The sequence below is a fragment of the Biomphalaria glabrata genome, chromosome 10 (genome assembly GCF_947242115.1).
Source record: "Biomphalaria glabrata chromosome 10, xgBioGlab47.1, whole genome shotgun sequence".
Lineage (NCBI taxonomy): Eukaryota > Metazoa > Mollusca > Gastropoda > Planorbidae > Biomphalaria > Biomphalaria glabrata.
This window is the reverse complement of record NC_074720.1, coordinates 13,697,117-13,724,167: the sequence shown is the minus strand read 5'-3', so window position 1 is coordinate 13,724,167 and position 27,051 is coordinate 13,697,117. Positions and strand designations below refer to the sequence as shown.

Here is a 27,051-nt window from a genome sequence, read left to right as displayed (position 1 = left end):
TTTCAGATTTCTTTAGCCAGTTTGTTGGGTTTACAAGAGAAATTAGCAATAATTCTTACTAAAAATGAATGCACTTATCATTTTATAAATCTTGTTAACTAGATGACTGTAGCAGTGTCAAAGTGGGAACTTCAAACATAACCTCCATTCAAAGAGACTCTAGTCTAGAATAACAGCTCTAACATGTGTACATATATTTTGCTACATTAATTAAATGCTCTGCCGGTCTCTGGCATAGTGAGAATGCATCGAGGAACGTCTACTGCAGGAAGAGGAACGTTCACGGGATAGAACATATGGATAAAATTGTACACAGACCTTTTAATAGCCACTAAATCTATTTATCTAAGACTTGGGAAACATCATGTAAGCATATCATATATGATATCTAATTCATATGGCCTTATAATAGATACAAATAATATTTATTTACTGCCAATGGTTGAGAAACACTTTCAATGTTCTAAGATGTTGACAAAATTTTTAATCTGTTGAATTTTTAAAAAATTTATCTTCAAACATTATTATGAATCAAATATTGTTCTGCCAAACTGATCTGGCAAAAAGAAAAGTTAATGTCTAAACAAGCAAAAGAAAATAAAATAAAAAACTTTTTTTAAAAAAAAGCTTATTTTAGGGGGAAAACTCTGCACTTACAACTATATCGCTCAAGAATTTAAGAGTTTTTTTTTTCCTTATTTGATATCAAACATAATAATTAATTAACAATAATTAATTGACTAATTGGTTAATTTTTAATTGATTCATGTTTTGTTAGGAGCAATACATAATTGTTTCAACTTGATCCGGGAACGGGTGTGGGAGAAATAACATGTACACCTATTAAAGGGGACAAAACCAGACATATTTATCCATATCTCTGATTACTGAAGGATTAACTTCCCTTGTTGGTATCGAACAAAATAATTAAGAACCAGCAATTGATTGACTAATTGGTTAATATTTTTTTATTGATTCATGTATTGTCTCGCCAATGAATAACTGTGCAAAGTTTTAGCTTGATCCAGGAGTGAGACAGACTGACAGAGGAGTTGATATAAGCTTTGAAAAAAACAAACTATTTTCCTATTTTTCAAGTTTATTTTCATTGAAGATCTACATTATCCAAGTTTTCTAGGTGATCAATTGTTAGATCTCACAAGGGTCTGTGTTGCGAAACTGGTTTATTGAAGGAAGCCACCTTAGAGGAGGAATATGTTTGAAATGGGTGCTGTAAGCTTTCTTGAGTTATTGTATCCAAGCAGGAGCAGGAGGCATCTCTGATCAGCTAGGGTGATCCACATTCAACTGATAGGCAAACCACCAGCTTAAAATTTCAAAGGCTATCAAATAATAGTTTTTAATATTATATTCAAAGGAGTGCAGCCATTATTGCTGGCAGATGAATGTTGGATTTCTACACAAGCTTATTATAGTGAGCAGTGACCTTACAAATAGACACTATGACCCAAACATTTGAGCAAGACATAGAATTATGTTTTTAGAATTAGTTTCTCTTACATATCCTTTCATTGTCAACACATCTACTCATATGTCATTTTGAAATTTAAAAAAAAAAACTTTTTTTTTTCCTAAGTAAATTTATATGTTGAAGGAAATGGAAGACATAATGATGTTTTGTTGTTTGAAATGCTTGCCAGTGCTAAATAAAGGAAGTGTAATGAAAATGATTTTCAAAAGGAACATCTTGTTATGTAGGACAAGGTTATACTCTGGTGTACTATGTATACATGAGTGCATGGTGAATTTATTTCTTCATATCATTTCATATGAGCTCTAAGTAAGGCTTCAGGGCTAGGACTAAAGTATATACATACAAGACATTCCATTGAGTTCAATAATGAATCACTTGACACAAGACACAGAAACAAAACAATTCAAACTAAAACTTGATCAATTTCAGTTGTTTATTTTTCTCACTATATTCACTTTACAGCAAACAAACATTAGTCATTTCAAAAGCAAATAAAAGGAACCAAAAAAATTAAACAAAACAGAAAATAAAATGAGGACGAAACACAAAATTAATTTGACTGTTAAAAGGAAGACATCAATATGTATAAGTATATATATATATATATATATATTTCTATATCTCCAGGAATCTGTGCACAACTGTATCAATACAAGATCATTGGTCTCCCAGTCATAGTGTGGCTGAATGCTAATACTTTATGCCAATATTAATACAACAGAGCAAACACACTGCTTGTATTGTACCCACATCTGTCTTGAAACAAATGGTATGATCTGTTTTGTGCCTAGTAGAGGAATCACTTAAATGCAAGCAGCAATGTACGAAGCCAATTAGAAAATATTTTTTTCCTCAGCTTTAGAAGGTTGTTAAAATAGCAACAACAACAAAAAAAAATGCAACAAAAATATTTGGAAGAGTTTTGAGTAAGATGAAAAAATTTGGAAATAAAAATTGAATAAAACTTAAAATTTATGATGCACTGTCTATACATTTTTGTTTCCTTGAAACTTAAATTATTAGAATAGTATTTTGTTTAATTGATTTGCTTGCAAGTAACTTTGGTACAATACTTGTATAAATTCTAATTGTGACTTCATTTTCACTATGACATAAAAGTAAAAGAAATTTGACTTTTGATAAATTTGAATCATACAAAAATACAGACTATCAAAATGGTTGAACTTCATCATTTTGGCCATGTAATAACATGAAATACAATTTTAGAAATTCTATTCAAAATGTTCAAGGTATGTCTGGTGTTCAAAAAATATACTTCTTCAGATCTTTTCCAATGTTATACAAATTAATAGTAGGTACATTAAATATACTTTTCTTAATCAATGTATAAAGATATAAATTAAAAATCAGCTGATATAAACTGAAAACTAGAAAAGCAAAAAATAATACTGCAAAACTTAGCTTCAAGTTTGTTATCTTCTAAGCTTGATCAAGAAGCAAATATGAACAAAATTATAAAAAGTTTTTTAAAAAAATTAACCTAGTTTGAAAATTTATTCAAGGAAAAAAAAAAGAGAAATGAAAATATGTGTACATTTGTTTTTCTGACTAATAAAAACCAAAAAGGAAAATAAGCTTGACATTAAAATAGTTGAAATGAATGCGAATATGAAACAACGTTTGAGCATTGTTGAATACTATAGAGCAGAGACTAGAATTACAAGCAAACTTAATCTAAGTTTTCAAAATGTTGGCAGCTAATAAACCAGAAACAAAAAAAAAAAAATGAACACTCTTTGGCTATGAGTGGGTTAAAACAAAACTGAACACAGGGGGATGAAAATCAACAAAACAAAAAAATAAAAATGTTACAATACTATTTACAATTATTGTTTAAATATCATTCCAATAGAATCAACTGATCTGTGGTAGTCGTAGTTTGTAACACAGTAAAATAAACAAAAATAGTTTCAGATCATAGCAGATTGTTGTTCAAAAACAACAACTGGAAATATAATGGAACAAAGGATTTCATAACATAACAAAATGCAAGCAAAAAAAAAAGTTTAACTAATCAAAATTGTGTATGAACAAAATATACAAAACAAACACACACAAAAAAATCATTTAATGCTTAACATTGAGAGATCTTCAGAATGTAAAAATAAAAATGAACACATTGGAATAAAAAAAATGTGATATGTAAATGTTGGTCATGGAAACAAAACAAAATAAATTATCTCATTGGGCTCAGCTCTTATCTTATAGAGTGTAGCCACAAGCTGTTAACAGTTGAACAAAACTTGTGTATCACTGTTTAAGTAGGAGGCCTGCTCACTCTATACATAAGTGGAATTACATACTATCAATGTAACTTTGTCAGTCAATGTTCTTGTCTACATGTTCCTTCACTTCTACTTCTGACACCAAACCAGTCATTACAAACTACAGCTGTTTTTCTTTCGACTTCTGAATATCTCAAAATGAAGACTTAACAAAATCACTATTTAAAAATTCAAAAATAAATTAAAGACAATTTCTTTTCTTTAAAAGAAAAAAAAAAGGAAACTTAAAAAAAAAATGAAGGAATTAATATTTACAACCAAAACTAAGTAATGAAAAAAAGAAATCAGACAGTAAAAGCAGAAAATTTTTGGCTTTTTTTTTTTACACAAACCCAAAAAAACAGACAAAATAGTAACTGCATGGATATTTTCTTCTAAGAAAAATTGCTTTTTCATACACAAATTTATATATTTATATATTTATATATTTCATTTGTACATAAAAAACAAAGAGTCATTATTTGGATCTGTTTCTCTTGTGGCATTGTTTAAGTAGAATAAAGCACATTGATACAACACAACACTGAAGATATGCGATAGTTTGGTGGTTTGGTTTTTTGTACAGACACAGAGTTAAACACCAAGAACAGTCATTAGAGTTGATTTAGGTCATACACATTGTTTGACTTTCACATTTGGTGTTTTACACAGACTTCTGACATGTGATGAAGTTCTCAGTAGAGAAAACAGAACAAGAGAAAAAAAAATGTTGGGTTTTGGTTCAGAGGATGGGTGGAGACGGGATGAGAGTTGATTACACCAATAGGTATCAAGTATTTATACACAAACATCTCAAATACATAACTCAGTAAAATATAGTTCTCTCAATTTCTTGCAATATGCATAAATTGATCAAGAAGTAGGTCAGTGTGCTATAAATAGATACTGGAAATGCCAGAAGAAGTCAAGTTTAACTGAACAAAAAAAAAAAAACAGAACAATAAATCACCCATTTCCAGCATTACACCATTAGTAGTCATCTTACAGGTTTAAGTAGTTGAAGGTGTAAGCTTCAGTTCATAATTGAATCAAAAGAAACAACTTGAATATAAAATACAAGATTGAAGTCAAATTTGAGATGCAGACATCAACATTATTAAGTAGGCATCACTGAAGAAGTATAACTTTCGAAAAAGTAGATCTAAATTTCTTTCTTTCTCTCTCTTTCTCTCTATCCGCTGGGGGGAAAGTTTTAATGTTGTGCACAAAGGCCATGAACTTTTCACAACCATTCTAAAAAGGCAATAATAAGTTCTCTAGATCTCAGTGACTGTGATAGTAGTTTGACAATGTGTTTTGTTTATCCTCAATGACAAGAGCCTATATAAAGGAAATCAAGCATGCTGAGATGAACAGTGTATTGCTGAAGAACCAAGTGACAACGTTATAGAGCACTGCAAGCGATTTCTAGACTCTAGTAACTAGAAACATTCTCCTTCTAAGATTATCATCAATCTTTATAAACTAAACATGAAAAATTGAAAGTTAATTCATTTTATGCAGGCCTACAGATTTAGGAAATTCAGTAAAAGATAAATCAAAAAGAGTTGAATAAAATAAACATTTGTAACAGGAGAAATAAGCATGTATGTATGATTACAGTATACTGAATACAGTAAACTAATTAAGATAACTGTCCATTTCTTCATGTCAAACAAAATCTAGATCTAGATTTATGTGGAAAAAAAAAATCTATCTGTTAAGTCTACAGCTCGCTTCATTTGGACTTTTGTCTTCCATTTTGCTTTGGACGCAAAAGATTAATAAATAAAACCAACTGAATTTTATTCTAACTTTTGTTTTTCAAGAAAATGTTCCTTGTAACAATGTCAATGGATAGAATCTATAAACAAGTGTAGAACAGCAAGATAGGATTATATATAGGCAATGGGAGTTCACAACCTTCTAGCTTTAAACATGGGACACAGGCACAAGATCAAGTCAGAGGCAACATTCAGACAACTCTCCAGCTATGTTCACAGCTTTCAGTCAAGAGGTGAAATCAAAAAAGGTTACACATTGTTTGTACAATATAAAGAGGACTTTGGCAATAAGGCAAAGTCAAATCTGCAATGTGAATTGCCAACTTAGTTTACAAGAGAAAAAAAAAAACCCAACAAAAACTTTGTTTGTTTAGGAATGGGCAAAGTATGTGAAAGTGTTGACCAATGGATTGAGAAGAGCATGAAAGAATATTTCTCTACAACCTAGTGAAAGGAATGCTTGCACATGAAATGTCCATAAAATAAAGAATGGTTTTATTTGTGTTGGATTAACAGTTAATTCTGTAACAAAGTCAAGAAGGACAAGTTTCACAACAAATGATTTCAACTTGCACATTGAAGTAACAGCATGAATACAAGTGGAATAACAGACATGGATAAATAGTCGTCACTAAATATATTACCAAAAATAGAATGAATCAAAATAATAATGGAACACAAAAAGGTTGATTTGTGTATACTGGAATGAGACAGATCTAAAACAATGGAATCATTTGCTTGTTTCCACACTCAAACAAACAAAAAAATACTCATTTGATGGATAAATGTATAAATAGCAACAATAACAATGAATAGGGTGATAAGGGTTTTGTAGCTTGCTCAGTTCTACAACAACAGGACAGAGTGGCATCATAATACACAAGTAAGGTTCTTAGTGTTTTGGTTCAGCAGTAAGATCAAATACACAAAATGAAAATGGAAATGATTCCAGACGAAACATAAAAGTTGAAGAAATCAAGTGTAGAAGGACAGAAAAAAAATATTGCAGGAGGGAGCGGTGTTGCTGTACATTGCTTTTGGAGGGTGATGGTGGGTGAACATAGACCAGTGGGGAAAAAAAATTCAGAAAAGTTGCAAAAAGCTTAAAAAAATATGTATTATTGTATAAAAATTAAGATATGTAAAAAACAATTATTGGATGTATTGTCGAATAAAAAAAAAAAGATGTTTAGATAATTCATAAAAAATTTTGATTCTGTTTTGGTAAAATCTCAAAAGAGCATGCAAAACTAAAATGCATCAAAATATTCAAAGTGGTAACAAAAGTGATACATATAGACACAATGCTTATTGCTTTTGTTTAAATTAGTCTATTCTTATAAAAGACAAAAAAAAAATAAAAAAATTGCAAAGTCTTTTCATAGATTCAAAAGTTGTTTTCTTTTTAAATTGCTAACTAACAAGTAACAGAAAAAAAAAAAAAAACAATTGAACAAGTGAATTTAGCACGCCTGAATAGGTTGTTAGAAGCAATGCCATATTTGTATGTTTTAGCATTCAATTCAAAACAGGTCCAGTGAAGCAACAGAAAGGTGGAGGTAACACAAAACTGCATTCAGAAATATCCAAAGTGCTTCTGATGGAGGGAGGGAGACATAATGCTGCCTTGCAACATGCATGAAGATGGTAAGTACATGGGCACACAGGGAAACGAAGGGGAAACAAATCTAGTCACCCTTACCCCCCCCCCCCCCCCGACACTTTTCAAAGTACACTAAGTGCTAAGTGTGTAATCCAATGGAAAAAAAAAACAAAAAGATGAGTACTTATAACTAACCAATTAACAAAACCTGGGCCTGTTGCTGAATTTAAGTAGAGGCTACATTTAGCAACTATCTGATGTGTTGAATTGCACAACAAACAAAATATATATTATTTTTAAAAAACATATTGTTAGGTGGGAATGTGAAATGTTTGCAGAAATATGCAGTCATCAATTCAAAATAACAATCAGAACTAACAAATAAATACAATGGAAAGATTCTGCTTTTTTTTTTTTTTTTTTGCAACCAACGTTTACGCTCTTTTGAGTTTTGTTTGTTCAAATAACAAATAGCAACCTGGCAACTGCTGAGATTTTATTTGTGCTAGTTGGACTATTAGCCAAAGAAAGAAAATTATTATTTCAACTACAACATCAAAGGGAGTGGGAGAAAAGGTGTGTGCAGCTTTACACAATAGTTCCCAAGCGTTTCTTTGTCTGCACCATCTGAGTTAAACATAGAAATATATACATTTCGACATGAAGTACTTTGAATGCTTATGTGTAGGAAGGAAAAAGGGAGAGAATTATTCATGGAAAGTTTCTTTAAAAAAAAAAGATTCACAACATGCAATAGTTCTTTAGGTAGGCAGAAAGTTGCCCGGCAGATATCAAATAGTTGATACTTTTTATTCAGCTCCATAAGTAATACAATGGCTAACCCCTGTTCTGACTAGCATGCACAGTAGCAAGATCACTTTTTATTTTTAGTTTCAGTTTAATGGGGGAAAAAACAACAACTGAATGCTACACACACTTATCTGTGTGTCTACAATTTAGCAAATAATCACAACAGTAGATTTTAAAATTGTATAATAATAAATATAACAACAAACACAAATATATATATATATAAAAAAAATTCATGTGTATGGAAATAAAAAAAAGCAGAACAGTGAATGAGATGAAACAATCAATGATGACTCCCATGATACATAGTCATTTTGTTTAGTCATTGCAATGAGAGTTGAAAAAAAAAATGTTTTTCTTTGGTGGCGCTCAGCAGATTATTAAAAACCCAGACTCTGCTTGTTTTTGATAGAGGCAGATCAAATGTGTTGCGCTGTTCTTCTATTTCAAATTCCAGCAGCTTGCTCAGACAATGAAAACACAATGAAACTTGCTTCATGGCAGCACAAAGTTCCTTTTTATGGTTTCAACCAAACATTTGTCTGCTTGGCAATAGACAAGAACAATGTCAATTTTGTATTTTGTTTTGTCATGCTATATAGGAAAACAATCGTATGTAGCATGATAGATCTGTTATCAACAACTTCCAATTGCATGGATTTTTCTTTTTCTTAAACATAAGAAGGCAAAAAAAAAATCACTTTGAAAGTGTTCAAAGTGGTAGGGATAACACACAAAATATGGTAGCATCTTTTATAGGATTACGTCTTTGGTCTGTCTGTGAGGTTTTTGTTCAAAATGAAAATGCTGGATATAACATCTTAAAGCTTGTTGGCCGATCTTTGCAAGAGATAGCCTCCCTCAAGGCTCAATGCACAAAAATAAAAATCAAGGTGAGAGATCTGCCCCCCAACGTTTGTGCTTTGCATAAAATACATTTCTTATTGCCGTGGAATCAGCGGCTCTTCAATCTACGATATCAGACAACCATTTGGCTGCTGCAGTTTCAGTTCTATTTTGAAATTTCCATTTATGCAGAACAGAAATTAAACGTTATATTTTATTTTCAATAAAATGTTAAGTTTATGCTTTTTATTTAAACAAATTCACAGCCATTAATGATTCAATCTGCTATTTTGTTGTAGTCTGTCTTATGCACTGTCAAAGTGAATCTAACCCATAAATGTTGTCATCAGCGACAATAATTCTTTTCAAATCTCCATCTGATTAATAAGTTGCTAATGGCCATTCTAGGATTAAATCTTGGATTGCGGCAGCCTAGTTAGCAGGGTATGAGACATCTTTGGGAAAAGAAACTAGAAACAGTAGAGAGCTATCTATTCCATGTCATCATCATGAGTGTTGCTCTCAATAACATCCTGAAGCAGCTCGTCCACTGATTCGGACTCTGCACTGATGCCTTTTTCAGCAAAGTTTAAGTTGGGCACAAGGATACCTAACATCCTGACCACATTCAGGCGCAAGTACTTCAGCTTGGCAGCATGGGCACAGTTTTCTTTATTACCGCAGGAACTCAAGTCATGAGCATGGTGGTGGGGTTCTCTGATTTCGGGAGGTGGCGATTTCTTTCGCAAGTCAATAGCTTCATCTGCCTGGCTCTGAGCAGGCGACTTGGTCCTGGATGTGGTTGTGGGAGATGTCTGGGGCTCTTTTTTAATTTGGTGCTGCAGCAAGTGGTGGGGGGAGGGAGACAGATGGGGAAGTGTGCCTGGGAGCTGAAGGTGATGAGGCATGTGTGGGGTAGGCGTGGAGGATGCTGACCTGGGGCTGTTGGTTAAGCCAGACAAAGGAGAGAAGCCCGCAGGGCTTGGGAAATTGGAGCTATGGGGAGGGAAATGAGGGAATCCAGGAAAAAGTGGTGGACCTCCTGGATGATGACCTGGGTTACGAAGGTGAGGGAAAAGATCTCCAAACATTGGCGATGGCATGTGATGATTATTCATCATGAAGGGTGGGTGTGGGCCAGGCCCTGGCGTGCTGAACAAGGGTGTGGAGGGCAGTGGAGTGTGGTTCCCACTTGTAGATATTGAATTAGGTGTGGATGGTGTTTTAGAGTTGACAGGCCCTGAACCACCATTGATTGAGCCACTATCAGAGCTTGTCATCAGAGGGGGCAAGCCGTTTCTGTTCATGCTACCGTCGAGCCCAAGTGGTGACATGTTCTGCTGCTGCTTCAAATGCTGCTGCTGAGCATGCTCTGACTTGGCCATCTCAATGGCTTTGGTCACCAGGTCCATGTTGCTGTGCTGCATAGATGGTCCCAGCAGAGGAGGAGGGGGCAGCTTGAAGATATTGCTGTCATGCATGACCTGGGTGGAAAGGTAGCCCATGCCCCGGGGGGAACGTGTCCGCTTTTCTTTGATGTAGTAGGACATGATGCCATCGTGCTTGTTGATGATGTGGCTCTTCAGGCTATGACTTTGGCTGTATTGCACCCCACATGCGCCACAGATGTATGGTCTTTCACCTGTTCACACAAAAGAAATATCAAATTGTTACGTATTTAGAAATAGCTGAGTTTTTTTCAATGTTATTTTGTTATTCATGACTATCAAATATTGAGTGATAATTATAGAATAGTTACACATTTATTAAGGGCTGAATTTTTTAAAATCTAATTTTGTTATTGGTGACTATCAAACATTTTGAGTATAACTATTTTGAAAAAAAAATTAACTTGGTTATCTCCCCTTGCCTACTATTAATGAAAAAAAAACAACAGACATAGTCGCCTACTTACCAGTGTGGATACGCAAATGTACATACAGGTTACTTTGGTGTTTGGTGGTATAGGGGCAGTGAGAACATTTGAAGTACATATCGTTTGTCTCTCGTCTGGGTTTCAAGGGCCCTTTGCCCTGGTGCGTGTTTTCCACGTGGTTTTCCAGATTCTTCTGGCGTCTAAAAGTCCTCTCGCAAAACTGACACTTTAGGTAATCTTTGTCCACATTCTCCCCGATTTTGCCTTCGAAATTAAGAAACTTCCTGTTCAGCGCGTGGTCCAGTGGATTCCCAGGACTGAAGGGAGAGAGAGAGAGAGAGAGAAACAATAAGTGATGACGTCAATTCAAAGGTTAACAATATATCTTAATAAATTTAGTGTTAGGGTTAGTCCGGTTGGATGACTGTCCTATTCTGATAAAATAGTTATTCTCAGCAAATAGTAGGCCACTTGTGAGGGCGAGTTAAAAAAGAAATGATGAGGTCGCCTTGGTGAGAGGTGTGTGGCAGGGGCGGACTGGGTGGAAAAATCGGCCCAGGCATTTCTATACCATCCGGCCCACAAATTGTATAGGCCTACTATTGGATGGACATCCTACTTATCCTCAAAATCATTATATTAATTTTGATAATGTACACGCATGCACCACTACTAGTAGCATTGTCTACGGATGGAGGCAATAACATTATTTCGAAAAATGTAATAGATTAAATTAGTATTACGCTGTAGAGTTTTTTAAATGATTTTTTAAACCCCGACGCTCAGAGGGTCACTTTTAAAACAGAATATAACAAAACCTTTAACAATTTAGTACGTGTCATGGTGGCATCCTGTCCTTTAGGTGGCCCTACCGGCCCATTTGGGTACCGGCCATTTGCCCGAATGCCCATTTAGCCAGTTCGCCCCTGATGTGTGGTATGTTGATAAGGATTTCACCGAAAATTAGTACTTCAAAAATAATATTAATAATAATATATAACACTCCATAAGTGATACATGTAGACTGGATTGGTTTTGGCCTGTATTAAAGTGAGAAATAGGAAGAGAGCTTCTTGCAACATGAATTATTTGTAAAACCTACTTTTGTAGAACCTTGTTTTGGTGTTCAGTTTTACCGGTAAAAGTACTACAAACCCGACAGATTACTAGACTTCTTTTTTGTAAAAAAAAAACCCAGCTTACCTGAAAGGATACATGGGAAGGCCGGGTAGCCAGGGCGGCAATTTGCCGTTGCCGAACAAGGGGTTCAAAGCCGTCTCACTAATGTTGAAGGGAGGGTTGAGTGGCGGGAAGGCCCCGCCGGAGGACAGATGTGACGTTGTGTGGTTCCGGCCGGGCGACACAGTCACGATGATCGGCTTGACGTCAGATGTCGGGGAAGATGACGAGGTGGAGGATGGAGATGTCGATGGCATCGAGGAGGCCGTGGAGGTGTTCAAGAAAGAGGGAGGGTTGACGGAGTGAAAGCTCAGATCCTGGCCGGACGGTTCCTTGAAGTCACGGACCGATGATTCTCTCTTGGCTTCTGGTTTGGCCAGAAAGTGTTCCTCTCCATCATTGAAGCTAGACTCTCTGTCGCTATCTGAGTAGTACTGCTTCATTTTCATCTCTTCCAGCTCCTCGTTCAAATTGAAATCGGCCTCAACGTCATTTAGGATGGCGCTAATGACATCGGGCCCGAGCCCGTTCATCCGACACATGTCCCTCAGGTTGGTCATCATCTGGAGGAGACACTGCTCTCTCCTATACTTGGCCTCGGCCGGATTCATACTGTTCATAGGCTTCATGGCCATGTCGTGGGCACACATCTTCACCTCCTGCATGAGGTTGTAGATGTGGCTAGGGACGTCCTTCAGGAACGAGTACTTGTCGGAATCGGTCAGGCTATCGCTCTCAGACCGAATCTCCATTTCCTCGTCATCGTCCTCCGGGATACCATCGACGGCCTCGTGGCGGGACAACCTGTTCGTGTTAAGTCCTTCCTCCGGTTCGTCACCATACCTGGCCTCGCCGTTCAGTCTGATTTCGGGCTTCAGAGTGCCGTCAACTTCGTCACTGGCGCACTCTCGCATCTTCTTCATCATCAGCTCCTCTTGGAGGATGTCGTCCTCAATCTCGCTCTCCTCGCTGTCGTAGTGAACCATGTTCAAGGGTTTAACTCGCCTTATGTCTTCGCTGGTCGGCTTCCGCCTGGACCTTCTTTCATAGCTAGCGTCTATGGTCATTCTGCCAGGACCGAAGTTATCTCGGATTTGCATACTAGAGTTAACCCTTACACTGTCGGATTCCTCGAAGCTGGAGTTAAGCTGCGATCTGGGAGACGGCGAGCTGTCCGGCCTGTCACCATTGCGAGAAGACATGCCGGAAGCGGAAATGGCTGTACTATCGGCGGGATCTTCCAGATCTGATGACCCTTTCCTATGTGTTGAAGATGGGGAGTGTGGCGATGGTGGCATGGATAAAGCCGGTGTTTTAAGTGTGGCGCTGTGGCTCCACATCGGGTAGTCATTGATATCCAGGGAATCTTTGCTCCTCGACTTGCTAAGCAAGGGGGTCTGGTCCCATGAGGTCGGTGTCAGAGAAGAGGAGACGTTCTCGGGTTTATTTAGACTATCCGCAGTGATAGTCTCCCCTTGCTTGGGTGAGACCGGCATGTTGGAGCTGGAATTGTGGGTGGTGGCGTCGATGATCATGTTGGGGGCGATTCTGGGGGCGAATGCGGGGCACAAAAGAGAAGTGTCACGAGAGCAACCGGTTAGGTCTGGCGTGGCAATCAGGGGCTTGATGTCCATCATATTGAAGTCAAAAGACAGAAGAGTTGAGCCTCCCTGCTTGAAGTCATTGTGCTGTAAAGACAAAACAAGTTTATTTTATTACATAGTAAAAGAAATTAGAACTTAATCTAAATATTTTTAACTCTGATTTATTAAGGAATAAAAAAAAAGTATTAGGCCTATACGTGCAACGGCTTGACGGAAAAATACTAAATGCGAACGCGACGCATTAAATATATTGAAATTGAATATTCGCGACAACAATGTTACAGTTTACATATATAACAACACATAGAAAACCCACTTGTGGGCGGTTAATTGTACACTTGCTCCATTTCAAGATTTCAAATATAACCAATGTAGGCCTACTCTACTTGATGTTACTAACATGAGTCCACAAGTCCCAGAATGTTTGTTACGTCAGACAGTAGTTATTACCAAACTGTCTATAAGTTCACAACGGTGGACCACGATTCGGAGAATCCTTGACACAGATCTTATGACCCTGGAACACGCTTATACTCAGGTAGTATTATGTAACTCTTGGCTGGGGCTAGGTTTTTTCCTCTTGTGTTTCCTAGCATTTAAAATGTGTCATCATGGCCTAAATACATTTCTTATGTACACGATTTAACAATGACAATACATTCACTTACAAGAGCATACCAACACTATATTGGTGATAGGCTATAACTATAGTCAATACGTTGGCTTCCTGGCAGCGTTGTGTGTGGAATGGCGTCACGACGGTCCCAAGTTCAAACCTCGCCTGCTGACATCCCCCTGCCGTCCGGCATAAGGTTTGAGCTAGGTTCGAAACTAAGTCAACATTCGAGACTGACAAGTCAAGAATGAACAAAATGATTAACTCTATCTCTCTTACTTTTTAATAACAAAATGTTATAATTGACAGAGATAAACGCACGCCCTTTTTATATAACACAAATTAAAGTTTATAAACCCAACATTTAAGTTAATTTAATTGGGTCAGATCAACGATGGCATCGTCAGTCAGGAGAGAAAGAGTTAATAGATTCCATCGCAGATTCGCCAAAGTAATACAGTCACAATACGGTGTAATATAATCTCGCTAACACAAATGCACAGCTGCTATTTGTGAACATTTCCAGAACTAATAGAATAGCTCTACTATAATTAAGACAAGTCACCGTCAACATAAGGCTTGACTTGGAGCCCACTATCACGTTGAGATGAACTGTGTGGATATCCAGGAACAACGGAGACACCACAGAATGATAAATAACAGAAAACATTGAACAAGTCCAGCTCGGCACTCAAGTCCTACACCACAACATGTGACCATCACTTAGTACTGTATGTAGTCACCAAGAAAATAAAACAAACGCACTGCTAAAGGTTCAGCTGCTGGAAATACACATCTACCAAATGATATACATTTTTTTCTTTCTGTTCAAGTGTCTTTAGAAGGAAAGGTCCTCCCGTGAGACCGCACACAGGACACAAAGAAGAATGCCCAACCTATACCTCAAGTCATCCACCCAGGGAGAGGGACTGGGGGGGGGGACTACTATACAGATAAACTAAGTGTAGGTAACGGCCCGTGTGTATTCAAGCACACACACACACACGCGCACAGGGAGGCACACAGGCATCAGAATGGATTGACCAGTGGGGAAAGGGAGGGACCGTCAGATAAAAAAAAAGCGCCATTTCATACTATCCCCCCCCCCCTCTCTCTCTCTTTCCTTTCATTCATGGCGACACAATAGGTAAGCTACACAGAAAAAAAAATGCATACACATTCCCACCCGTCCCAGAGCATTTTGACTGGACTATTGTAACTGGCCCACTCTGGCGCTCTTTTGGTATAATACAGTATTTTCTGAAGCGTCTACACTATACATCTCAAGTGCGGAGCACGCAAGGAATTCAACTTGGGTAGGGAACAAGCGCGTGTAGATATATGACAGACTTTGAGACATTCTTAGCAAAGAAAACAATACAATATCCATTTTTCTATCAATGACATTCGCCTAGGAATAGATAGAAAATAATTTGTATGTAGGCCTACGAACTTCAATTGAAACGTATTTAACCTCTTTTCTTTTTAAATCTGTTATTAAACACATATATATATATAAAATTACTATTTCTTTATATATCATTATAAACACATATTAAAAAACGTGTATTTCTATGCATTATTTAACATAGTAGATTCATGGTAGTCAACATGAAGCACGGAACATTCCTTCCCCCACAGACTTACACACTTAGGCCATAAACCAAAGAGACGTCGCAAAAGATATAACATCTGCCGCTGAACCCTACTCAGTTTCAAACAATCTGTAAGCCTTTTTGTCTGAGGCGTCCCGTCACGAGTAACATTTTGCCAACCCCCGTTCCACCTCCCCTTTTTTTCTATACTTATTTATCAAAATTAACGTTCCGGTCTATTTTAAAATATATTTTGTGTTTACTTTTCAACCATCTGGTTGACTTGAAACTTTTTGTTTTGGAACCCGAAGCTCGCCTTTCGTGTGTTGAGAGAGATTGAAAACAAAAAACATAGCACGTCAAAAAGACAGATACATTCTCGTGTCAGTGTATCAAGTCTTCCAGCAGCTATGATTTATATCTTATTTATGCAATAGAAAAGTCATTTTAATAGAGACCAAAAAAAAAAAAAAAAAAGAAAGAAAGCCGAACGCTAGGAACAAAGAGTGACCAAAATGACCAGCAGGACATTCACCACATTTTTTTCTCATCTTTTGCTTTTTCTTTCTCACCTCACTCGATTTTTTTAGGGGGGGGTTCGTATAATCTGTCCCTATATCCAGTGTTTTGAAAGCACGCCCTTTTGAAGATGCCTCTATTCTTCTTGGCGTGAGATTGGTGTCTCCGTGATGTTTGCTAGATGCTCTCCCCTAACATTGTGTCTTGCTGACAAAAGAGAAGGGCTGGACAAAAGGACACACACGCACACACACAACTACATCACAATGGACAGTGTCCTTCCCTCTCCCCTTGGCGCTTACCCACGTACAAAAAAAAAAAAACTTACCGGAAACTACTGCTCCGGTTTCACACATATACTCCTTTACTATTAGCCAAATCAGCGGCCTATCATCATCCTTCATAGAGTTACTAGTCTAACTATTTCGTGGGAATCCCTGACCAAAATGGGCTTCCGTACTCTTACAGCCAAGCGAACTATAAAAAAAAAAGAGGATGCGAGGTGGCGTTAACTACTTTAAGCTTTCTCCCACCCCCTCTCCTTAAAAAAAAAAAAACAGGTAGGGTTTACATTATAGAGAATACAAGTTACGGACAAGGATAAACCGGAAGTTAACCCTCTCTATTAGGTCAACCCCTTAAAAATGGGAGGGCTATTTTTTGTTCAAACTGACGACCCTGTTTTCCAGGTCTCTGGACAGCTTCCTTTCAACAAACTTCAACAAGGGACTTTTTTTTTTTTTAAATATCAATCGGAGTAAGATTTTCATTTCTTTTTTAAAGTTTGAACTATGCAAATGAAGCAGTTGACCTATTAAAACGAGAAGTTTCAAGGATCATTGACATTGTCTCAGCAGATGTCCAGGAAGTTATAACTATTGGCGTGAACTTATTTCAAGTCATGGCAAGGGCGTTTACATCGGAGATGACACAAAACAATGGATGAGTATGGGAAACAGTTTGGTGGATGTGGAGTTAACGACCCACGCTCAAAACCGGGGTTTACCATCAGTGGGGTGGACACAATGGACAGGCTTCCACGGTTTGGTTAAGTTTAGGAGGAGCACTGGGCAGACCTGTGATCGGTTACCATCACTTGAATAGGAAGGAAGACCTTTAGGAGGGGAACGTGCACGGTGTCGTGTCCAGCCGAATTTGAAACTCAACGATTTTTGTTTTTCTCTTGGGACAAGGTCCGGTAGATTGTATGTCTAAAGAAAAAGTGCAATCCTGATTTGATCTCAGTAAAAGTGTATCGTGCTGGCGCCACGATGTCTTTATTTTTATTGGTAATAATAAGAATACTATTTTGAAATTGGGCGTTGAATTCGAAACAAGTTTTTACTATTCAACCAAATAAAATAAAATCCCTAATGTGTACACCTATTAAAAAGATCTACAGCTATTTAGAAATCAAGACGTTGATTCAAATAAATGAGTGTTTTTTTTTAAATACAAGTTCAATACAAAATTGTAGTCAGACTTTGACTAAGGTCAAAGAACACATGAATGACAAATCAACACTTCAAAGAATTTTGTTTTAACTTTTGCGAGTTCGATAGACCAACCAATCCAATGGTTCTGAAAATTGTTACTTTCAACCAGCATCATTAAAAGAGAGATGCGATTTTAAAGTGAAACTTAGTTTAAAAAAAAATGCATAGTAAAAGATTAGAATAGTATACAAAAATAGAAAATGATCCCCGGCGCCCCAAGTTAATCTTAGCAAAAGTTTCGACAATACGGGCCGATCCGAGCATGTTTTGAGAACCACTTTCCTGAAACAATACTCGAGGCACTATGAACCCTAGATACTTCTAATATCATCATGTTCCACATTCCAAATTTCAAGTCGATTTTAGAAGAGCAGCGCTATTAAAGGAATGCCGGCACACTATTGTCACGTGATGTGAACCAATCCAACGACTCGAACCAGATTGACGTCATCACAACTTGAGTTGCTAAGCGCCACCTCAGAAACTCGAGTTTGTGGTCATGTGACTATCAGGCATGAACCAAATTAATTCTGAAAGTCAGTACATGCATTTATCACTGTGTTCGGTGGCCAAAACTTTGAATTGCAAAATATCAATTGCTAAGTTTCATTACTATCAAGATGTAATAATTGTAATTGCCATGTGTGTCGTTAGCAAACAAAACGTAGGCTGAATGCACTTGAAGAACAGAACAGACATGAATGCCATGAACACGCAGAACGATCTTAATGCTTTTTTTTTTTTTTGAAACACAGTGGTGCACGTAGACTGTATGAACTCAAAGGAAAGCGAGTTCGAAACCTTGGGGCTATGTTTGTTTGTTTGATACATTCAGCACGTACCTTCAGAAATGAAGATTATTTCGTCCTTGACCTCCCGAAAGACGACCGGGGACGGCAACGCGCAGGGTTCGAACTCCTACCAACGTGTCGACCATCCAGAGCGCTAAGCACACGACTAGGCCCTCGGGTTGGTAAGGAAAAACGTTTCGCAGTTTTCACCCTTTTTTTTTTTTTCCCGCTCACTTGTGACCACCAGCCCAGACCACCAGCCCAGACCACCAGCCCAGACCACCAGCCCAGATAAAGCAGTTATTACTAAAAGCTATTCAATTTTTTTCTTAGCGCCCCCTCTATCTGTATTTCTTTATGCTCTCCCCTCCCCCCCTTTTTTTTTTTTCAAAAAAAGAGTATACTTTAAAAAAATGTTTTGGGTTGGACCTAATGTCATTCCAGAAACATTAGTTGACTAACTCTAATAGGAGGGAGTGATTTGGTCTGAGAAAATGACCGACATTATAGAGGCAGATAAGACAATGGCTGGAATTAGTCGAAACGACTAAAATTTCTTTTCGAGGGTTATCTGAGCTTGATGGGAGAAAGACAAATTATAGGTACTTCCACGCGGAGTTTGAAAATGTCTTGGCCAGTCTAACAAAGACAAATTATTATGTTTTCAAGATGTACTTCAAGTTTTTTTTTTTAATTTTCAAATACTCTTGAAAGATTTTAAAAGTCAGCTCCTATTGTCCTCCTGAGTAGGTCAAACATTAGATACGTTTCTAGACATCTTCAGTTGTCACTGGTTTTGAACGATAGTTTTCTCTTTTCTTTTTTCACTGATAATAAATAAAGTAAATTTCCCCTTTCAGACCTTGCAGATGATGTAAAGGTTATCTGTATCTGTGGCCCACGGTTTACGAGGATGTCATTTGGCCAGCACAACGACCAACTGCCTTTCATTTTCCCCAACTAATGTAAGGTACCTGGGTGGACTTGGAGGCGCCCTAAAGATCCCGAATTTAAAAATCCCAAACTTCACCGAGATTCGAACCCGGGATCACTTGGTTCAGAAACCAAGCGCTTTACCACTCAGCCACCGCGACTCTGACAACAAATACCATCCACTTGCTGTATTTATCTGCTACTAGTTCAACATGTTTAAAGAAAGGGTTGTAATAGGACTTGAGAGAAGTAGAAACGAAGCCATTTCTATAATTGCTTTTTTTTTTTTTTTTTAAATATCACGGTTCCCGAGAAAGAGACCAAATTCTCACTTCATTGCTGCCCTGACGAAGCTGTAAAATCAAAATCCAGGTCTAGGGATTGAAGATAATATTTTATGGCGTATCATGTACCAGCATTACTGGCAAAGTACTTCATTCATGTTAAATTGCTTGATTAAAACAGGCTCTTACATATGAAGAACCAATAAATTAATAATATATAAAGTGTAGGTAAAAACAGTTCTTACATATAAAGAACTATTTTCTACTACAGTATATTGTACAAAGCAACTCACACAAACAACTAGCCCCAGTATTGGATGGACGCCCCGACAGCTTGCTGGGAACTCTGTGTCATAACACAATAGAAATATTGATTATAAAATAAAACCCGTCAGTCGTTTCCACCCTGACCATCCCCCCCCCCCGACCCCGGCGCCACCCCTCCGGCTCCCACTCACCATCTACTGCTACTTTCCATCGTCAATCAAACTCTGCGGGACAAACACACACACGCACTCATAACCCAACGGTATTTTCCACACGGTTCCTGTGCGTCTCGTTTTTCTATGCCATCTCTTGCGTTTCTTTTTCTTGCTAGTCAAAACGTTGGCATTGTTTTAGTTTATTTCATCCCATAGACTGTTGTTTGATTTATTTTCAGTTCAGGTAAACACCAATACAAAAAAAAAAAAATCATTCACTTGACCAGAAAGAACAAAATAAGAATAATCCAGATCATTCATTACATTTCAAACGAGTGCAAATGAACATCTAGATTGAATTGCTATTGGAATAGCGGGCCATGTAGAACTACATCTAACGTAAATAAGTTTTTAAAAAATGACGTATTGCTATATAAGTTTCAATGTAAAAAAAAAAAAGGATAACAAAAAATAAAGAAAGTACACATCCAGCTTCTTTCACTTTTGTCTGTGAATGATGGAGACAACGGTGTTGTTGTTGTTTTTGTTCAAATGGACTATGGCAATGTGTAGCCAGTGCAACTGTTTTATGCTATCACCTTTAATCGGAAGCGTAGCCGATTGCGTGTAAAAGTAAAGTTCCCCTTTCAGACCTTGCAATTTACGGGGAGGAGGATGTAAAGAACATCTGTTTCTGTGGCCCACTGTTTACAAGGGTGTCATATGGCCAGCACAACGGCCAACCGCCTTTACATTTCCCCAACTAATGTCAGGTACCCATTAAAGTTGGTTGGACTCTGAGGCGCTCTTAAAATCACGAAATCAAAGTCCCAGTCTTCACCGGGATTCGAACCCGATACCACTCAGTTCTGGAAATCAAGCGTTTTACCATTAAGCCACCGTGCCCCCAAAGTGTAATTGTGGGAGGTGTAAATCAGGGCTCTGGACCCTCAGCTATATAAACAACCCAAACTGTACCAGTTGTTAGCCTGCCCCTCCTTCGTTCGTCGAAAAGCGCTTCTATCTTTAACACAGTGATAGTACACTATCATTTCACCTGCATCTTTGGTCGGTTGTATCATCCGTGAATACAATCCCACCCAGGCTATATAAACTCTAGATACATCTCTAGAGATACGGTGTGCCAATCAAATCAAACTAACCGGCTTCAAAACTGTCGTCTGTAGAGACACCGTCACTGAATACAAGTAAGTCAAAGGACAGGTGAGGAGGTGTTTTTTTTTTCAATATACAAAGACACTGAATTCTCTTTATGTGTATGAAAGTTACGGGGGGGGGGGGGGGGGCGCCATACCAGGTTGTGTTACTGTTACTAAGAGAAAGAGAAGGGCGGTTAAGGGGGGAGCCATTGAGATAAGGTTATCACGCTGCATCCTCACTTGTAACGCTGCGCTCTATCAGCAAGTGGTCGTACATAGCTTTGTAGGGCTCCGGTCGTTTAGCAATGGTTCACTGTGTAGAGGACTGGACAACTAAGCACAAAAAAGGAAAGATTTAAAAAAAAAAAGGGGGGGGGGAGGGTTAGCCTTTTGTTTTTATCTATTTCTAAGCAAGAAAGGGGGGGAGGGGGCGGAGGAGACAAAAAAGTAATATTTAAAAAAAAAAAAAAGAATTTGTACATTTCACTCAAAGGTCACACAAAAAAAAAAGGCAAATTTAGAAAAATAAATGCCACACATTTTGATAACATAATTGGTCAAGTATATATTATATGTTTTTGTTTCTATTGGAGAAGAATCCACAAAGAGAAGTAAGCGAATGAAACTAATTCGATGAATATAGATTCTATTTGGCTGACCAAAGACAAAAACTTTTCCAAAGGAAAGGCGTAGATCTAGATATCTTATAGATATAATAAAGGACAGGAACCATATTTCTATATCGGTTGTTCTTGTTCCAGATGCAGATGTACTTTTTGTTTTTCAAGGTACCATAACAAAGCACACACATGAAATCTCTTCATGACTTCGTTGCACAGTTTCCAATCAGTTCGGTATCCAGACTATCTAGTTCAAGATTACACATGGAGAGAAGGGGATAATTGTGGTGGGACTGCCCCCCCCCCCCGCACACCCTCCCCAGTCCCATATCGGCATATCTTGGCCGAGTAGACTCTCTCAGCGTGTACCATCGAATGTCCATTTCCCAGAATAGACTGGACGTCTGCTCTCCGGCCAGGGCAGGCGAGAATGTTTGTTCTGCAAGGCCAACCCCAGGATAAGAGAATCTGCCAGCGCAGAGTTTGACAACACACATGACCAATCGATTCAAAACCTTATCTCCACCACGGTGGTAGTAAGGAGAGCTAGAAGGGGAGGAGGGGAGGGTAATGAGAGAGATAGATGAGTAAAAGAAAGATGGACCACCTTAATGCCTGCCCCCACCCACCCACTTTATTTGTTTTAGACCATCGGTGGAGAAGGAACAGGTCAATGGAAGAAGGACAGAAGTGAGCGGTGGATTATCAAGGGAGTTTCAAACAGGAGGGCGGGAGAGAACGGCGCCTGTAAAAGTAATTTTCACAGAAAGCGCCGAAAGTTTTTTTTTTCTTTCTTCTATCGTCCAGCAGACCACCTTACACCAGGAGTAATACTATCTCTATTTACAAGAGAAGGATAAGAAGGAGTCCGAGCTGCATGGAGATAGATTCAATTGAACTCTGAAATAACGATATCACATCGATTTATAGTTTGTCATTTCCTCCTCCAACGTTCAGCCTTTTACACTTGTTTGATCCTGCTCCCAAATAACGAACAACAAAGTAGAACAAACATACAGAAGAGAACTAAAGATGCAATTAAAGGAAAAATGACTTTTTTGTTTCAATTAACGTTGGACAAACAACTGACTAGACCAGAGTGTGTCCTAGACCAGAGTGTGTCCATACACTGTTCAAGAAGCTGACTGGAGCTAACTACTAATCAGAAAGTTGTGTTTAATTTTGTACTTAGATATTAAAACCTTCCAATAATTCCAAAACTCAATCTCACGTTAAAAGTTCATCGAACAGAAGAGTGTCTGTTAGTGAGGAATAGACTAAGCATATCGCATTGTGTTGAAATGTGACTCAGGCTGTCACCAAAGTTTGAACTCAAAGGGCGATGAATAAACAGATGTCCTTCTTTCCTCACCGCCAGGGCTGTCGTTTGAAGAGACTTTGAGATGACTTTCAGAAATCCATCTTTTAGCTAAACATTTATACGCCAAGTGAAATACTTGCACTCATTCTTAATATTCGGAGTTGAAGACAAACCTTTTTATAAATCAAAAAGTCTTATCTTATATAATACAGACGTTACTTCAAAAAAGAAGATGATTACGTCCTACGCGTCATGCATTTAGTCATGCATATTAACCAATGACTTAAATTCTGCCAAGTCACTGGTTGTTTGAAATGAATCTGAACATTTTTGTAAAGTTAAAAGTCTCAGCAAGCAGATCAGTTTTCAGGTACGTCATTAGATCTACTTGCAAAAAGTCAAAGGGCGCTTGTGCGACTTTTCGAGATACATGTCTTTCGAAATTCACTATCATGGCCAAATAAGATTATTATTTTATCAAGCTTTGACTTTTTAAAATGATACAAAACTAGTACATTATACCAAACAAAATGAATGGGTAACTCGTCAACTGTTCACCTGATGCTGTTCCCTGCATTCCACTGCAGACAGTCCATGGCCCAGGACAACTGGCCAGACGTTTCCCCACAAACAAAAGGTGCATGTCTATTTGATAAGCCAGGCAAATCAGAGGTAAATATTGAGTTGGTAAGCAACAACAATAGAACAAACAACGACGCCCACTCCTGACTTCCGTTCACGAGGGAAGTCAGCCGCAAGTGAAAAGCAAAGAGCAGATAAATCACTGAGGTAAATAAAACACACACACATACACACACAGACACACCTACCAGAAAAGTTTGTTAGTACCTAGAACTTGACCGAATCGAGGAACACTATACCAGCACAACAAAAGCCATCCGATTCTGGTAAGTCAGTTTTTTATACAGGCACCTCCCTCCTCTCTTCTTATCACTCTTCTCACATTTTTGAAGGCCCCCCCCCCTTTTTTTTTTTTCCATCTCTTCTCCATTTTTGTTTCTGTCCGGACAGCTTTCATCAGAAATCTAACACAAAAATGCTGGAAGTTTCCCGCGATAAGTTTTACCGGATAATTTCCCAAATCAATCGATCGTTCAAGCGAGAAATTGACGGCTTTAAACAGAGTCATAGAAAATGTCTGGACATGGCTTAAAAAGGAAAACGTTAAAATAATGAAACAAAAAAATGTGCATAGAAATTTAATTTAACATCTTCTGTTTCTAGATCTAGTACAAAGCTGGTTTAACGCAAGAGGTAACTCTAATCTACGTATAAGGAAGATGCATAGCATTAGACTGACTTAGTTCAAACTTAGCTGTAAAACTAGTCAGTCGGTTTTCATTGAGATGTGTGTAGCCTACATAATGAAACAATCTTAATTTTAAAGGAACAATCTTTTTTTTTAAAGTGCGTCCTTAGTAACGACTAAAGGCTGGAGCACTAGCAGAGATCTAATGTTGTTTAGATCCAGTCGATGTGGTCCGTTGTGCTTCTAAGTAAGGAGTCTTGACTGCGTGCTACTAACGATTGCGTCCACAATAATTGTGTAAAGTAAATCGTTGAACGAGAAATAAAAAAAAAAAACGGATTTAGACTGCATTCTAAAACTACACGTTTGGAAGTTGTGTGTTCTAGTAAGAGCTGACACACTCCCTAAGTCAATCCTCGTAGTGACACGAATCTGTTACTTTTATTAATGATAATTGCACCAATCTCCTGGCCTAACTAGACCTAATCGATACAATGAATCGCACTCCTCTGTGATGTCCATAGAACCAGAGCCTTTGTGACATAACACGTAGAGCAGGATAGTGCCGAGGGAAGAAACAAAAAGAACTTACCCAGCTCGTGGCCTGTACAGTGCTATAGGTCCAGTGCGCATGTGAGACTACAGTGAATCGAGCCGTACCAATAACATCGCCACCGATTCTACGCCAGTCCTGTGTTACTCACTTGATTACTCACGTGCGCTATACTGAGATTGACAAATACAAGGAGTCACTCCATACTGATACAGCCTTAGCCCCCCCCCCTCCCTCCGTTCAATTCCCTCCCTCTCTATCACCCGCCCCACCCTCATTAATCACAGCACTCACGCTTTAGGCGTATCAGACATACACACACACGCACGCGTATGGCCATTCCGCACCGCTACGCACCCAAGCAGTGTTAAAAAAAGGGGGGGGGGGAGGAGACGGGGGTCAGGAAGGCTATCGATCGGGGTGCCTTAAACAGCTTCCAGCTTCCCATTTTACGAATTACGCACACTTTTTGTTTTGTTTGTTGGTGTTGGTTTTGTTTCGTTTTGATTACTACCACAAACTGTTCATCAAAGGTTTGACTTTTTCATTCACCTTAAAATTTCTTGTTTCTATTTGACATCATATAGAGACTTATGAACTGTCACCATTTTTCGTGAACTTTGTCTCTTGTACTACACGTGATACTCTCTACCTCAATGGAACAGAAAGTACCAAGTGGAAGTTAGGAAACTGATGGGAACTTCAGAAAACGGGACAAGTCTCAGCCATAGTGGATAAGTCTCAGCCATAGTGGATAAGTCACAACCAATGTGCCTCTGATGAGGCTAAATGTTTGAGGTAGATTTCGGTATTCTGAGATGTCCTTGTACAAATGTAAAAGCTGCGATATAATTTTTTTCTCTAAATATTTAAAAGCTAGATTTAATTAAAAAAAAAAGGGGGGGGGGGGCACAACTAATTAGACAAACGGATCAGAAATCTAATCACATTTGTATTTTCGGGCATTAACTCCAACATGTTTTTTAATCAGCACCATCAAATGAAGTCAACTATATAGGTCCAATGTATTACTCCGCCATTCTTATCGTGATTAAAAAAAAAGCGCGCTTTCTGAGTGCTTGTGCTCTCCATGATGTACTGACCAATCAAAGTACTTAACACACTTTGGTCCTAGGAAGTGAACATTGTAAAAGGCCTTACAGAGAGGAGGGGAGGCGGCAATAAACAAGCTGTTGTAAGCACGCGCACACACACACAAGTCGTTTATGACTTGAAGAAAGTCCTCACCACTTTGAAACCAAATTTCAGTCTTATAAAGATCCATCACTTGCAATCTCTGTTGATTTAAACTCCCCTCCCCCCTCCTTTGTTTTTTCTTTTCATTTCTTCGGTGCGGCTGTTTTCACTCAGTGACTCTCATAAACTATTCAAAGAGCGACGGGGCCGCAGAGGATTAGTTAAGTAAGAGTACTATTGGCTTGACCTTATTGTCTTGCCTGGGATGTGCTTGTAGAGGAAGAGGGAACACAATTGGTTTGTGTGGAGGATGCAATGTTTAAAAAAGCAAGCGAGCGATGATTTGTAAGGAGTCTGCATTGATTTCTAGTTTAAATCGCCGCAGACAATGCAATCGCAAGACATTTATTTCACACACCTGTCGACGTAAAGGCTGACACGGGCATTCATAAATGCAGGCATCTATTATTTAAATATAAGAATCTATCAGAAATACGAGTTCACCCAACTACCCACCAGATACGCCATCGGCACCACAACAGAGCGGAACCTCGTGTTTCGACTTTGACCATATTGGACAAATGGACGAACTCTGACAGTCTAAAATTCTTTTTAAAAATGCCTCCGATTTCTAGACTACTCAGAACTCGTACAATATATAGCATACTCTTAAATATTGACTCAATCTAACAATGAAGCATTGTTTTAGTAAGAGTGCGTACCAAGTCGTGACATGCATAATTTGCCCCACATAACGTTGAAAAAGTTGTTGCCCACTGAGATATCTACACT

At 38.1% G+C, this 27,051-nt stretch overlaps 1 protein-coding gene across 5 annotated transcripts in view; it reads right to left on the bottom strand.

Moving 5' to 3' along the window:
• Positions 1 to 1,914: 1,914 nt before the first annotated feature.
• LOC106066568 (uncharacterized) overlaps positions 1,915 to 27,051 on the bottom strand; it is a 110,449-nt gene continuing 85,312 nt past the window's right edge. For 3 of the 5 annotated variants that reach the window (XM_013225633.2, XM_056044253.1, XM_013225635.2), the window contains 3 exons: positions 11,903 to 13,566; positions 10,739 to 11,016; positions 1,915 to 10,465 (listed from right to left, as the gene is read on the bottom strand). In XM_013225633.2, the coding sequence (XP_013081087.2) occupies positions 9,315 to 10,465; positions 10,739 to 11,016; positions 11,903 to 13,566 (3,093 nt within the window). In that variant the 3' untranslated portion in view covers positions 1,915 to 9,314. Of the gene's footprint in view, positions 10,466 to 10,738; positions 11,017 to 11,902; positions 13,567 to 16,540; positions 16,666 to 25,101; positions 25,256 to 27,051 lie in introns of those variants that run through there. The other 2 variants (XM_013225636.2, XM_056044254.1) reach the window with 2 other exon arrangements.